The following is a 16,267-nucleotide window of genomic DNA, read 5'->3' on the forward strand; positions in this document are numbered from 1 at the left end:
GTCCGCGAACCTAAACAGGAAGTGATGCCACAGCGTGACTAGACGAGACGATACACATGTTGCGCGAGAGAGTAGATTAGATACATCAGCCAAAGCAACGAAAACACTCAAAGCACAGTTTCAGCATCATGGTAAGTTATTGAATATTCAGCCTGTATCATATAATCAGATTCAGGAACTAGAAATATATACACAGTCGTGAAATTGCTAACGCTAGTCTATACAGAAACAAATATATGTTCAGAAGTTTAATATATTTAAATAAAGTAACGAATATTACATGTACATAAATTAATAATAAAGTTTATATTAACAAATTAATACTACAATATATATAAATACATTCTAATTATATCACTGAGTATTACCATGAGTAATATGGTATACACACAGAATTGGCTCAAACTGCTGTCCCACAACCAAAAAATAAATAAAAAAAATGTAAAAAGCATTTAAGTATTCAATCTGAGATGTTAACTAAGATCCTTCTGTTATCTATTGAATCCCACATTAATATATAAAATATCAGTAAGCTTAATATATATAATAAAATAATAATTTATTGGGTACTTTCATTTGGGAGGTGGCTGTCCTGAATCATAACCCCTAAATTTCAACTTATGACAATGATATTGAAATAATTGTATATTTATATATATATTTGATTTAAAAAATATATTTATTTATATTTTCTTTGTAAATCATGAAACTATGTAAAAAAAACGTATGCCGCATTTTTATGTCACTTCTGATACAGTGTGTGTTTTAGTCAATTGGCTGAGACTTTAGTTTTTTAATATTCCTGTGTCCCTCTCTCTCATTGCTACATAGTGAGTAGATAGGGCCCTTCATTTTGAGGTAAATGTGTTAAAAAGTATGAAAATCTGTGTGTAACGTTAAGGAATGTCACTATCAAACACCTTTTTTCTGCAATTAAGCAAATTTTTTCGTGTGTTATTCCATAAAATTTAGTTTTTATGCAACTGTTCAGAACTGTGCTAGCCAACCATGTGCTGATTAGCATCTTTGAGCTCAAAAGTATCTAAAATTGTCACTACCGAAACCGTCACGACCGAAACGTGGTAAAGTTTCGGATGTGACGTTTGTTTTGGTAGTGACAAAGGGGAACACGTTAAGAAAATGTGTTCTAGAAAAAAGAAAAAATGAAAGTACAGTTATGTAAAATCATTAGTATTTTAGTATTTTTTATTATGCAAATCATTAGACCAAAACATTACTGTCACTACCGAAACATGGGATGTTTTATCAAAAGAAAGTATATTGAATTATCAACTAAGATATTATTATAGTGTTTGGTTCGATCGATGTATATCCAAACTAACGAATCCTTAACTTAGAAATCGGTATGATAAACTTTGACTTTTACAAAGAAAGATTGGATTCAAAATACAACAAATCTCATATATTGCACTTAAAATATTGTTAAAATTGTAATTGTTATTGATTAACCTGTGAAAACCTTTTAATAAAATAGCAAAAAATGTATTTACAAAAAAGATGTAAATAAAATCTTAATAGGTCAATATAAGCCTTCTTATTACATTATTTATTATTGTTTCGGTAGTGACAGATTTGGGGAGAGGAAAAATGAGAATTAACTGCACAATTACTAGAAATGTGTACCTTGGATATTATACAATTTGCATACACACACCTACATATTATATATTTACAAAATATATTTGCAATTAATTTTGTGGAAAAATAATTTTGTTCAAGATGTTTTCAACTATGAATGTAGAATGGCCCATATATATATATATGTGTGTGTGTGTGTGTGTGTGTGTGTGTGTGTGTGTGTGTGTATATATATATATATATATATATGTGTGTGTGTGTGTATATATATATATATATATATATATGTGTGTGTGTGTATATATATATATATATATATATATATATATATATATATGTGTGTGTGTGTGTGTGTATATATATATATATATGTGTGTGTGTGTGTGTGTATATATATATATATATATATATATATATGCATGTATGTATGTGTGTATGTGTGTGTGTGTGTGTGTGTGTATATAATAGGATTATTATATATATATATATACATAAGGGATTCATATTCTTCTTCTACCTAAAGTCTTTTTGATGTTTGTGAGTTGTGTCTGTTCTAACTTTATGTATCTTTAATTTTTTAAAGGCACCTGCAGATTTCAAAAATTTGGTCAGAAGATTTTATGTTCTTCAAGCTGAGCGTGTGGAGGCATACAAACTATTTGATGAGTCAGTCTATCTATCTATCTATCTATCTATCTATCTATCTATCTATCTATCTATCTATCTATCTATCTATCTCTCTCTCTCTCTATCTCTATATATCTGTCTTTCTATCAGTCTGTCTGTCTGTATATCAACAGTATATATATATATATATATATATCAGTCTGTCTGTCTGTCTATCAGGGGTATTTTGAGGTAATACAGTTGTTGTTCTCAGGGGTCATGAGGCGTATTTAAGGACGGGGCCCCACTATGACTTCGAGCACTACAAACAGCTGGTACATGAGATAACCAAAGCATTCTGTGGCATTTCCAAAGAAGTTCTGAAGATTAAAGAGCAACTGCACCAAGACTTCGACCGGCCAGACCTTTCAGAGCACATTGAGAAACTGCAGATTAAAGAGAAAGAAAAGCTAGAGCTGGTGGGCACTTTGAACAAGACTGTATTGTTTTTAAAAATGTTTGGCTAATACTACATAAACGTGCACTGCTTGATACCCAGTTTTCATCTCAGCAATAAATAAATCATTCTAATTTGCTTTTAATTCCATATTTGTGTAACTTTTGGCAGACGGATAAAATAACGAGTGAGCATAGACATTAAACAGTATAGCTGGAAATTAATCCATAACTTTGGAAATGGAAAGTTGAGTGCATTGCATCATGGGATACAGCATTTCAGTCAGTGTATTGATCTTTTATGCATAAGAAGCCATTCTAAGATGTGCACTGTCAAGCATATTTACTAAGGATAAAACATTTTAGTCCTACACAACTTCTGCGTCAGCCAATTAGCATGTACTGAAATGATTCTGCTCCTCTAAATTTATTGCATGAAATTAAAATAGTATTGAACCAAATGTATCTGTTCTGTAAGTGTTTACTATTCCTAATGTTTATCTATATTAATGTCTTTTCAGACAGCTAAGTTACAGTTGGCCAAGCAGAATGCCCAAGATCACCCAGAAGATGAGGATTTCCAGGAGAAAGTCCATGAGATCAAACAGGAGTAAGTGCAACGTTTCCTGCACACCTGCTAATGTCTAATAAATTGAAAATAATTACTGGCAACCAGTGTTGGGTGTAGTGCATTACTAAGTAATTCATTACTGTAATTTAATTACTTTTAACTTGAAAAATAAAGTAAGGGATTACTCTTAGTTTTTTGTCATTTAATTTTTTTTTTTTTTAAATTTTAAAATGTATGTTTTAATGAAACCATATCCCTTTAAATATTTGTGGTCAGTTTTATATTATTCATTTAGAAAGAATTAAAAGAGCAGTTTCATGTCTATCCTTGTAATGATCAAGTGGTCGACGTTGATAAGGGATTTATAAAGTAACAAGTAATCTGATACTTTTTAGAGAGTGTAATTAGTACATTAATCTAATTACACTGTTGAAGATGTAATCTTCTAGTAATTAATAATTACTTACCCGACACTGCTGGAAACGCAACTGTATTTTTTTTTTCTTCATATTTTTAAAATGCATTTTTAATATTAATTTGTCATTTATTTGTATTTCAATTAATTATTTTTATGTATATAATATAAATAGTGCTGTCAAACTGATTAATCACGATTCATCGCATCTAACAAAAAGTTTGTTTGTGTGTGTGTATATATATTTAAACGTAAAATATGTAGGTGTGTTAGTATGTGTATATATATATATATATATATATATATATATATATATATATATATATATATATTGATTAATCGCGATTAATCGCATGTAACAAGTTTGTAAATATATAATATGTAGGTGTGTGTATATATATATATATATATATATATATTGATTAATCGCGATTAATCGCATGTAACAAGTTTGTAAATTTATAATATGTAGGTGTGTGTGTATATATATATATATATATATATATATATATATACATATACATATATATATATACATATATATATATATATATATATATATATACATATATATATATATATATATATATATATATATACATATATATATATATATATATATATATATATATATATATACACACACACCTACATATTATAAATTTACAAACTTGTTACATGCGATTAATCATGATTAATCAATTTGACAGCACTAAATATAATTATTTTAAGTTATAATACTTCTATATTTAAAATAATAATATTACAATATCCTTATCTTTCTATATATCTGTTGTTATATATTGAATATCAGTGACAAAAAGCTAATTAATTAATAAAAAGGTAATAAGATTGATTACTGAAATTTAATACAATTAATGCAATAAATAAAATGTCACCACTGTATCAATACTTTGATGTACTTTGTATATCAAGTTAATGATAAAAAACAATTATTGTTGTAAACATCCAAATAAAAATACTCTGTTTCTGTTTCGCTCCATCTCTGTCAGAATAATAAAGAATACGGCCGCTTTGAGTGAGATTCTGCAAGACTTCAAGTATGACTCGGAGGAGCCGGAGTGAGATGTAGTCAGTCCCAGGAGACAGAGATGGATTCAGATCCTCTATGAACTTTCCCTTCTAATGAAGAGTCATCTAAGGTATCAATCGCTGTCTTGGGTGCTTTAAGGATAGACTGCATTGCCGCTGCAGGCTTTGCAAATCATATATTTATTAAATAGAGTTTGACATCTTTTATTTTGTTTATGTTCGAAATAGCTTGACATTTTGTTTGTTCAAACCGACACAAAGCTCATTAAGAGTGTAAAACTGTTCAAATATTGTTCATGATCATATGCATAATAATAGAGTGGTACAAAATATATGAACATTCCTTAAATATTTTTAAGACATTTATACAGACAAAACTATTTTTTACATAATGATACAGTATTTACATGAAACTGCATTACAATTTCCACTTACATGATCTAAACTTGTAATGTGTTTACCAATTAAAGGGACAGTACACTGAAATGAAATTAAAAGTTTGTCATTATTCACTCACCCTCATGTCACTTCTGTCAAACCTGTATGCCTTTATTCTTTATGTGAAGGTGTTCAAGTTTCAAAAAAGGACACAAAAGCACCATAAAGTGGTTTATGTGATGATATTCCAAGTCTTCTGAAGACTTATGATAGTTTAGTGTGAGGAACAGTTATTTTAGTCATTTGAACTAAATCATTCAGACAAGTTTCATAAACTGGACCAGCGAAGAACGATTCATTCAGATCGCTAATTTTCTCATGAACTAGATTTAAGGTGGATGTAATGTTTTTCAGTGAATAACGACTTCAATCTGTTCGTCTCACAAAACTATCATGCGACTCCAGAAGCCTTGGATTATAAAGCACAAGTCAGATTTATGATATTTTTATAGGGCCTTTTTACATAGTTCCTATAACTATTGGCGAAAGTACCCAGTTTTCGGTGTGTTCGCACCACAGGAACTAGGAACGATTTTACTGATAGGAATGAGACTAAATTAGCTCCTACTTCAGAGTAGGATCTAACCCAGCACAAGAGGAACTACCAGTGACGTAAGTGTAAGCTGATTGGCCAAACACATGCCATAAAATAATTACCCACTGACATCCGCCATTTTTAAAAAGCCGTATAAACACACAATTTACATATACTTATGAACTAACTCCACAAACATGGAAAACAGCGATTGATTGACTGACACCGAAATCCAGGCATTTCTCAATCGATCACGGCATCCTCCATCGTCCCGTTGTTGAATGCTACGTTTAAATGACGGTCGGCTTACGTCACTGCAGAGTTCCTGTCGACGGTGCGAATGCAACCAGAAAATTACCCTAAGATTTAGTTCTTGAGGGACTCCCCTGGTGGCTAGTTCCTTTAACTAGTACTACCTGGTACGAAAGCCCCTTTTAGCTAACTACGTTAATTATCATGAACTAACAATGAACAATAGTTAACAGCAATTCAACAGCATTTATTAATCTTAATGTTAATCTCAACATTTACTAATACATTGTTAAGATCAAAAGTTGTATCTTAACATTAGTTAATGCACAGAACATGAATTTATTAACTAACAAACAAAGGTTCATAAATTCTGTAAGAATATAATACTCATTGTTAGTTCATGTTAAAGCATTAACTAATGTTATCTAATGAGACCTCGTTGTAAAGTGCGACCACTTTTTTAGTAAACTTTCCCTTTATCTTTTTTTTGCTTACAAATTCTCACTCTTAGCAAACATGATAAACTTTGTATATAAAAATTGTCTGATCTGTCAGGGTTTTTTCTTTTCTTTTCATTTTCAATCTACATCAGTTGACTTGTCTTAAAAAAAGTGAACTTCAACTTAACTTAAACTGAACTTGAAAAAAATAAACTTCATGCGTAATTGAAAAAATTAAGTTATGTGTTGCTTAACTTAAGTTATAAGTTACTTGACAAGTCCACATAACTTAATTTTTTCAATTACTCAAGTCAACTGTTCACTTTTTACAGTGTAGTTGTAAAGGTCCTTTTTTGGATGACAGGTCAATAGTGAGAGATGAGAAATGAGAATGAGAGTCTCCCATTATCAACATTTTATGCTCTCTTTCGTCATTTTGAGTCTTTCTTTATGCTTTAATGCCCTTATAAATAACATGTCTGAGACAAAAGCACTTCCTTTGACGTATTTGACGAGGACTATAGCAGGAGGCAAGCAGTAGATCATGTCGCCAAACTACAGTCTCCTTGCGGATTCCTTCAGAGAGTCTTGGCTCATCCAGATGAAACGTCCCAAGCACTGGAGAGTGATAAAAACCTTGTCGTCGCAGGCCCCCGCAAACTCTCCCAAGCCTTCTTTAGAGTTTCACTATGATTTACCGCTTTGTAGTACCTGAAAGGCAAGACAATGGCATTTACAAGTGAATGTGATGAGTTGATATATGGGGACAGAGAAGCGTAATTGGTACCAGCCATTCTTGTGGCAGTTACATCGTGTTCTTCAAAGGACAGTGTGACTAATGAAGCGGCCTAAGTTTCCCAACAGTCGTCAGTGCCAGAGCTACAGTAACCACTGAGTCGGTTCAGAGAGCGTGCAGCGGATGTCGGAAAGCGTTCGAGTACGCCACACAAGACTTTTCGTGCTCGGTTGGATCGCAGCTGAAGCTTTGCTGCACAGTCTAACCTAAAAGGAATTTATTAGCATTCCGGCTGATTACTTTGACTGGCTGTTCCCGTCTGTTGTGGTAACTGTCTGAAGATTATATGATGCTCCGCCATTAGCAAACGCAATCAAATGCGAGTCTATTGATCAAAAGCGTAAACAGATATTTTGGTTCTCTTTTGTGTGGGTCACATAAAACCACTAAATGTGGCTGTATTTCATGTGTGCCAAGAGTGATGATTTGCCGTCTTGATATGCGTCGCAAAACGGGGTACACTTTGTCCTTACTGACCTGGTCGTGTGTTTTCTGGGCTTTCTGCAGCCAGACGCGCCATTGGTCGTAGAGTTTGATGCTGACGTCCGTACAGCCGTAAGAGTGTTTGCGCATCCAGCCGAAAAACTGCTTGAGCTCCTTTCGTAGCGTTGAGTTGTGCTCGCTGGGCTTCAAGTCGCACGAGCCACCATGTGACCTTTCTGCTGGGCAAATGGAAATGGAAATGAAAATGACATTAAAGAGTTTTTAGTGAGATGTTACAAAAAATCATAACTGTAAATGTTCAACTACAAATTCAAACTGGTATATATTGGACTGGGCAATTATAAAAATGTTCACTATTTTTTCAACATTTTGACAGTATTCATTTTGGGATGCATGATATATATATCGATTATCAAAAAGAATATAATATATATAATATTTCATTATAATGTTGTGATTCCTAAATACAATTGTAGAATTTAAAATGATTAATTTTAGTTTTTAGTGTTTTATTTTTAATTTAGACAAAATTGTATAGAATTTTAGAATTTTTAATTATTTTTATGGCCAATAAATGACCAAAGTAATTATCAGCTTATCAGTAAAAGTCTTAATTTTTATATTGGTGAATCCCTAATCTTGATATATTTATAAATCATTTTTTTTCTCCTGTTTTTAAAATTTATATTGCACCATTATAGCATTACATAGTAAAAAAATAATAAAAAATCAATGTTTACCTACATACATTTTTATTTCAACATATTATATGTAATACATTAAAAATGAGGGAAAAAAAATCAATGATTAGTTTTTATTATTATTATTATTATTTCTATACTATTATAATATTTATTAGTATTTTTTGGTAGTATTTTTTAAATTAATTAAAATCATTTAATATTAATAAATTTAATTAATATCAATTACAACACTGGTTTGGAATTGATTCATTATTAATGATTCATGAATTCATGAAAATGAATCAGACTTACCAACTCTTTAAAAAAAATAACTGTTTTGTCTATAGTGCTTTTATAGAAGGAAAGGAAGGATTGTGAAACTAGTCTAATGACACACGCTTTTTATAGGAAACTTAAAGGTGATATCCAAGACATTTGAAATTCCACAAAATTCCTCCCGAATATATTGTGAATATTCAGTATATCACCCAGCTCTACGTAGCACCCATTATTTGGTATTTTATTGCATTAAGGTGTACATATTTTATATGTGAACCATTTGTAAAACATTTTTTAAATTCAACCCCAGCTGACGACAGTTGCTTAAATGCTGTCGATTGTACAGTGTGGCCCTGAGTGATGTGTGCTTTCCCATGAATAATAGACTATTTACCACCTCTCTGCTAATGAGCATTAAACAGAATGCAGGAAAAGGAGCTCAGACTTGCCATAACTCATATTGCTTGGCATAAAACAGAGGTTAATAACATCCTCTCTTTAATGCAAGACATGTAACATCACTTCTTATGAACCGAATCTGTTTCCACTAAGTTTCAGGTCGACCGCCCCTTTAATCTGAACATGCTCTAAGACTTTTTTAATTTATCAATCTGAGACCAGCTCAAAGAATTCATCAATTGTCCCCTAAAGCGCTTTGACATTTTACTGAAGTCTTTTGAATCTGCTTATGAGAGATCCCTATCAAGTAGCTTGATGTTTTTTTCAGCGTTTACATATGGTTTGAATCTAATTAGCGCATGATGCAGAAGCCTAATGTGAAGTAAAGGGACGTTGCATTGCTGCTATGAAGTTTGCTGTAACTCACCAATGCCAGGTGTTGACGCAGCGGTCGAGTGGCTCCAGTCGCTCCAGATACCTGCCGCCTTCGAGCCATAGATGCCCACTGGGTTGCAGCGTACTTGGACAAAATACACAGTACCGGCTCTGAGACCCGCTAACTGACATGACGTTTGGTTCCCAGCATCATCTATCACCTGAGGGGAAATAAAATTAAGTATGCACACTAGACATTATATTGGGGACGATTTGGGTTAAGCTGTTCACCCACAAATGTAAATTCCGTCATAAGTTTTTCACCTTTATGTCGTTCCAAACCTGTGTAACTTTCTTGTGCAAAGCTATCTTAATAGTGGTCCATGTGACTAGCTTCTGAAGGTTTCTGTGAAATTAGATTGAAAACAGATTGAAATTACAGTCGTAATTTACTGATAAATTTCCATTCCAGTGAGCTGTTAACTGCTGGATCATTGAGTCAGTGAGTTGAACCTGAGAACCAGATCAATCAGATTAGTGAACAAATTCAATCAAACAAAGCTATCTTGTTACTTCTGAAGACTATATATATTTATGAGTCATATGGACTACCCTTATGAGTCAGTACATCGTTTAGGGGTTTGGAAAAGTGGCCAGGAGATTCCTCAAATTATTATTTTTTTGTTTCACAGAACAAACAAACCTCTGGAATCACATGAGGCTGATTTAGGGTACATTTACATGACAATGATGCACTAAAAATGGAAACGTTTTTCCTTTGTGTTTTTTGAATACAGACGACAAACGTCAAAATGATCCCAATTCACACAGATCACCAAAAACGACTAAAATTGCTGTATTATTCATGCCAGGCCAGTCGTTTGCGATGTCAAATGCATAAAAGTTGGATGTTTTTAGTTGGAAAAAAGTGTTGCGTAAACGAACCCTAAATAATAACAGAATATTCATTTTGGGGTGAACTATACCTTAAAATCAAGGGTGTCCTATCCTGCTCCTGTGGAGGGCCACTTTCCTCCAACACACCTGCTTGGAAGTTTCTAGTGATCCTAAAGGTGCGTTCACGCCATGTCATAATTACCGTAATGATTCTGAACTTTTAAAAGCCTTCAAGTGCTTGTAGAACTTGTAATTACAATGTGTAAACTCGTAATTTTCTTAGAGCTACGACAAAAAAAAAGAGCTACCTGAACACTGCAGATTTAAGGTGTGTTCAACTTGTTGGCTGTGCAGATCGATTGGTGTGCGACATCAAAGTACTACTAGAGCGATTTATTTACAGTAATTACGACATGGCATGAATGCAGCATAAAGACCTTGATTACCTGGTTCATGTGTGTTTAATTAGGACTGGAGTCAAAGACTGCATCCAAAATTGCACACTCTTGAGTAGGTACTTTGAACAAGTACTTACTTTGCAAGTGCTAAAAAAGTATGTTCTATATGTGTGTAGTATGAATGTAATCTGGATGTACTACATTCGCCATCTTGTCACTGTCATGTGACCTACCAGTGTCAATTGCTTCACTGCCATTCACAAATCCTCTCCCGTGGCCTCAGAATCCCGCCGGAAGTAGTAGGTCATCCGGGTACTTTTTGCCTACTCTTTTATGAGTTCTGTGAATTTGGACATATTTCTTTGATCACATAATTTTTTCGCCTACTATATAGAAGGGAAGTACATGATTTCAGATGCTGGAAGGTGCAGCAGGATTGGACAACACTGCTTTAAATTTAGCTTTCTGTTGGATTAACCCAGGACTGTCCAATCCTGCTCCACACTCTTAAAAATAAAGGTTCTTTATTGGCATCAATGCTTCCATGAAGAACCTTTAACATCTATTGAACCTTTGCACAAAAGATTCTATATAGTGCAAAAAGCTTCTTTAGATTATTAAAATGTTCTTCACACCCGGGCACAGTCAGACTCATTGGCCCTAACAGATCTCTAGTCGGAGCAAAGACGGTCCAAAAACGGACCTTCGGGCTGTCGAGGAGGGGGCAAAAGGGTGCAGAGTGGGAGGTTCTTTTAAGAACTGTTCACTGAAATATTCAAATACTTGCCTAATGCCTATAACCTTCTAGTAATCCTGAAGACCTTGAGTTGCTTGTTTCAGGTCTGTTTGAATAGGGTTGGAGCAAAACTCTGCAGGACCTCGAGGGCCAGCGTTGAGAACCCATGTTCTATGGCATCGCTATGAATACTTGAAACCATTATTTTCAATAGTGCAGAGTTTAGCTTCAACCCCAATTAAACACGCCTTGGATTACCAGAATTACTTCCAGGCAGGTGTGTTGGGGCATGTTGGAGCTAAACTCAGCAGGACGTTGGCACTCCAGGAGCAGGATTGGAGACCGTTGGACAAAACCCCTCCAGCCATACCTTCCATTCGTCGCTCTCCTCCATACGGTATCGTATCTGATACTTGGCCTGAAACAGGTAGTCTTTCAGGGCAGGAGGACTGCCCCAACATACACTTAACTGATCTTCCAGCTCTCCAACACGGCTCACAAGGACATCAGGAGGTGGATCTGTAGTTACTGAACAGAAATGTTTCCGATTATCTAACACTGTGAAAATTTTGCTTCAGAACTGTTGATTAAACCTAACAAAAGATGGTAACCATAAAACTATTCATTAAACTATTACAAGCAGCTAGTTTTTAACTCTTGGAAGGGAAAGATCCCTTCAAAGAGTTGAAAAATATGTAGCTGCTTGTAATTGAATCTCCCAATAAACCTTGATCGCTGCTCATTAGCTAGATGATATTTTGCCGCTGCAAATGTAATCTCCCATTTCCACTGATGTGTGCCATTGGACGTGCTCCACTGATACGTTTTTTAATCAAGCTCGCCTTTAGGGCAAAGCCAATCATGGAGAATTCCGGAGCTTATTGTTTCAGAAGATGAGGAAATGAGGGCTTGAAGATGGTGTAGTAATACTATATCTTTGCTTTTCTCTGCAAAAAGTGCTGATTGATGGAAGTAATTTAATTGTGATTAATTGGATTAATTCATTGGTATGTCAAAAAAGTAATTTGTCAAATAATATGTCAAATAATACATTTTAACCCATTGCCAACAGACTTTCAGCTGCCCATTGACCTTTAAACTTCTATTTTCACAAGATGCCTTTTGGAAAATTTTCAGCTGTTGGAAAGTGTTTTTATAGTCTGTAAAAATCTATTCTCTCAGACGAGTGTGCGCACCATATGCGAGACGTTCATATGGTTTTGTGCATCTATGGTTGAGTTGGGAAACGTAATCCCAAGTGACCTTGATCCCAACATCTATTTTTCCATCAAACAAGCATATTTTAGTCCTACTTACCTACATCTAAAATGTCTAAGGTGACCACATCAGAAGTGGCAGAGCCAAGCTGATTGGACGCATCCACCCAGACTTCATATGGTGTAAAAATGGCAAGGTCGCGTGGAACGTAGCACATATACGGCTGTCCTGTGTAGTCCTCGCAGTCTTTCTCTTTACCGTACCATCTAGATGGACGTTAAAATGGAAAAGTTGCATGCTGAAAGGGATTCTTGCAAAAAAAAAAAAAAAATGTGGAAAAGTATGAAGTTTTTTGGTGTTAGAATCTCACTTTAGTTTGTACTTGAGGACGTATTTGGTATTGATGAACGTTTCTCCTTGACTCCCTGGACTCCATCTGCAGCTGAGATCTTTGGTGTTTCGTGACCAGCATGTCAGGTTGACGGGTTTCTCAGGGGGTGCTGTACATCAAATTAAAACGAAAAGAAGAGGACGGCATGAAAATTCAAAAACGCATACCAAAAAACACCAAAACTTGTTCACACACTCACAGCCAACATAAATGCACGATCCGGCCAACACTTCTCCGTTGCTTCGGTGGCAAACCAGGTTGTCTCCTGACTGCTGCAAGGAGCCATTGAGTTGATGAAGTGTGACGCTTGATTCGGTTGGGCTCAGGACTCTGTAAGTGTTTCTGGCCAAGCGTCTCCCATTCAGCGTCCAGTACAAGGACCTAGCTGTTATTTCCAGCTCGGCACTAACAGTGCACACTGCAGTCAAGCTCGAGCCGATGTGAAGCACTGGATCCTGGGGGGATATGACAGCCAAGTCTGGGGGTCAGAATAAGAGGAGACTTCATGATTCCAGCAATTTTACAACTGGATTTATGACCGGCAGTTGGAAAGGTTGCACAAGGTCATTTTTTAGCATCTTAAGTGGTTTTCCATCTTGTAAATATTCGTCTTGTGTGTCCACAAAGCTCATATTTATTCATGTTAAAGATACATGTTCATAGGGAACAATGGCTGGGTTTGAAAAGCTACTACTTCTGGCCTTCAGGGAGAACAAGTGTTGATGTGGATCATTTCTGCTCCTGGTGGGAGGCGGACAAGCTCTTTAACGTGCCATTGGACTCTAAGGAACATTGAAGAGTTAGGAAACAAGACTGAATTGTTAATCTAAAACTATAGAACTTATTGGACACTTTTTTCTCCTTGAGCATTGTTTCAAAATACTGACCAATGAAACTGGTGATTGAACAACTACATTCACATTTATATTCAATTTAGTACACAGTTTCTAACGCTTTTGTTTGGTCAAAACACGGAATGTCGATGATTTTTTTTGTTGCATAGCATCATTGTTATGTCTTCTAGCTGAAGGATGCATAAATTACTGAATTTGTTTTAAAAAACAAATGAGGCAACTGTTTTATAAAAGCAATATTGCACTCAAGGACGAGCTGTTTTGAACTGTAAAAAATTATTTTCATGATTTGTTATCACAACTTTTGTGACAAATCAACTTAGATAATTAATGTGGTTCAGATAACATAATATTTTGAGAATATATTTATTTAACCAATCTCCTTCATTGTATTAACTTTTTTTTTTAAATTCAATTAACAAAAAATTAAGGCAAGCAGGTAACTTACTTTTTTAAGTTAAACCAACAATATTTTTTTACAGTGTGTGAATAACACGATCTATATGTTACCTTATTTTCTTGTTTATTAGTGAATACTGAGTTATTCTAACATAAATCTATTTTTTGTTATCTTAATATAGCGTCTCTTTGCACGATTTTACCTTGGTAACTACCGTTTCTTCCAAATGCAAATTAAACGATTATAGGGTCGCTTTCAAACAGTATGAAAAGCTTTAAGAACATTTCAGTATTTCTTTGATGAAAGTGGATAATTGCCATTGTTAAAGGTAATAATTCTTCCTTAACTATAGTATTTTAGCCAAAACTAAGGAGAATATGACCACTAATTTGACATTCTTAGATGAAAATGAAAACATCAACGCCTCCAAAAATAACCTTTAAATGAAGATGAAGTTTGTAGGCTTCTTCTCAAATGGCTTTAATTCAAAATAAACTTGAAATACATCTGAAATTGTACTTACGTGCTGTGAGTGCATATGGAAGAAGCGCAACAAAAAACAACATAATGACTGAAATTGTCATTTGTCTGTCGCGCGCGCTCTCAACTCGATTCTTGTCATGCTGATGGGAGCGCGCGTACCAATAATCCATTCTCCTTCACATAAACTGCAGGAAAATAAAAGCCTTAATCACCAGAAAGCTTCGTGAAAATCATTGCTGGTTCTGAAAAGCACCATTATGCGGAGAGGACGCTCAGATTCACATTCACTCTCAATTTTAGAGAAGAATCAATATAGTGAACGCCTCAAAAGCTGAAAAAGTTGATTCTTCGGAAGCTCCTCCCAAGTATTACCACACAAACACAAGTCATTATTAGTAGGACATCTGCAGCCAGTGTTTTCTTTGCTCTTTTGAATGCTAAGTTGGCCACAACAGAAAATAATGAAATAAACCCTTTCCAAAAGTGTCGGCTATTCCTCACATATTCAAGGCCATATTATTATTTTTTTATCTGCAATGCATAGTTTATTATGGGCTGTTTTTTTTTTTACAGTGCAAATCCACACCCGTGCTGCTTCAATATGAATTGTGTGATTGCTGAATAGTTTGGAAATGAACAAATAGGCTATAAATTAGAGATTATTCATTCATCATAACAATAAATCTATTTAAATGTTTTAATATGTATAGACTTTAGAGCTTTTTAACTCATGCATATTTTCTTAGAACATGAATTATGTTTATTGCAGGGGCGTAGAATTTAGTAGGGACGCTAGGGACGTGTCCCTACCAATATCCAGTGACACTGATATATCCTTAGCAATAATTTCGATCAAAACTTAAAATATATTTATATTGATGTCCCCGTCCCCACCAATTTCAAAATCAAACCTATGCCACTGGTTTATTGGATATATATTATTGAAAAGTTAGGGTAAGTATGTGTTTATTCCTGGTCACAGTTGTAACTGATGGGAAACAACAAACACTGTAAAAAGAAAAATGATATGATAAATAAGTTATGACAAAATATGTTTTAATAAGTTAAGCAATTTTCAACTTTTTTATAAACTCATTTTTAAGTCAGTTTAATGTAATTTAAGTTGAAATGACTTAAATATCAAGTTGATTGTACTTAAAAATTCAAGGCAGCAACTTTTTTATAGTGAATATTGCATAGCTCAAGTCAAATAGCATACACATTTTTTTTATCAGGCAATTATAATAAAAGTAGTACTTATTTTTAAATTAAAATTTAAAATGTAATATTTTGTCATACATACATATATATATATATATATATATATATATATATATGTGTGTGTGTGTGTGTGTGTGTGTCTGTGTGTGTGTGTGTGTGTGTGTGTGTGTGTGTGTGTGTGTGTGTGTGTGTGTGTGTGTGTTATTAATACTAAAAATAATCTAAAATACAATTTTAAGGAGTTAAATCCTCATATTGTTCCATATGTTTTTATTATTATTTCAGTTTCTTTGCTCATGGCAATGTATTATTTCATGTGGTAGAAATT

At 34.0% G+C, this 16,267-nt stretch overlaps 2 protein-coding genes across 4 annotated transcripts; one reads left to right on the forward strand and one right to left on the reverse strand.

Annotated features, from left to right (window-relative positions):
- The first annotated feature begins 4 nt into the window (after positions 1–4).
- rex1bd (required for excision 1-B domain containing) lies at positions 5–6,558 on the forward strand. Its single transcript, XM_084117953.1, has 5 exons — positions 5–131; positions 2,183–2,265; positions 2,480–2,684; positions 3,183–3,271; positions 4,661–6,558. Exons 1-5 carry the CDS (start codon positions 129–131, stop codon positions 4,731–4,733), a joined length of 453 nt encoding a protein of 150 aa, XP_083974079.1. The 5' UTR covers positions 5–128; the 3' UTR covers positions 4,734–6,558.
- On the reverse strand, positions 6,501–15,035 carry crlf1b (cytokine receptor-like factor 1b). Of its 3 annotated transcripts, none has more exons than XM_084117950.1 (8): positions 14,759–15,035; positions 13,181–13,459; positions 12,961–13,090; positions 12,690–12,856; positions 11,743–11,900; positions 9,394–9,562; positions 7,639–7,820; positions 6,501–7,076 (listed from the first exon to the last, which is right to left on the reverse strand). In XM_084117950.1, exons 1-8 carry the CDS (start codon positions 14,886–14,888, stop codon positions 7,053–7,055), a joined length of 1,239 nt encoding a protein of 412 aa, XP_083974076.1. In that variant the 5' UTR covers positions 14,889–15,035; the 3' UTR covers positions 6,501–7,052. The 3 variants fall into 3 exon arrangements, with proteins under 3 accessions (XP_083974076.1, XP_083974075.1, XP_083974077.1); XM_084117949.1 differs by having other exon boundaries at positions 6,901–7,076; positions 7,639–7,823; positions 14,759–15,012; XM_084117951.1 differs by having other exon boundaries at positions 6,901–7,076; positions 7,639–7,823; positions 13,181–13,436; positions 14,759–14,925.
- Positions 15,036–16,267: the final 1,232 nt, after the last annotated feature.

This window comes from Abramis brama (assembly GCF_963993115.1).
Source record: "Abramis brama genome assembly, chromosome: 6".
Lineage (NCBI taxonomy): Eukaryota > Metazoa > Chordata > Actinopteri > Cypriniformes > Leuciscidae > Abramis > Abramis brama.

Coding starts and splice junctions, on each gene's coding strand:
- rex1bd (XM_084117953.1), top strand. Junction 2,266..2,479: donor GCATACAAACTATTTGATGA/GTCAGTCTATCT, acceptor TGTTGTTCTCAG/GGGTCATGAGGCGTATTTAA. Junction 3,272..4,660: donor GTCCATGAGATCAAACAGGA/GTAAGTGCAACG, acceptor CATCTCTGTCAG/AATAATAAAGAATACGGCCG.
- crlf1b (XM_084117949.1), bottom strand. CDS start 14,888: ATGGATTATTGGTACGCGCGCTCCCATCAGCATGACAAGAATCGAGTT. Junction 13,091..13,180: donor ATCGTGCATTTATGTTGGCT/GTGAGTGTGTGA, acceptor TTTGATGTACAG/CACCCCCTGAGAAACCCGTC. Junction 12,857..12,960: donor GTCCTCAAGTACAAACTAAA/GTGAGATTCTAA, acceptor ACGTCCATCTAG/ATGGTACGGTAAAGAGAAAG.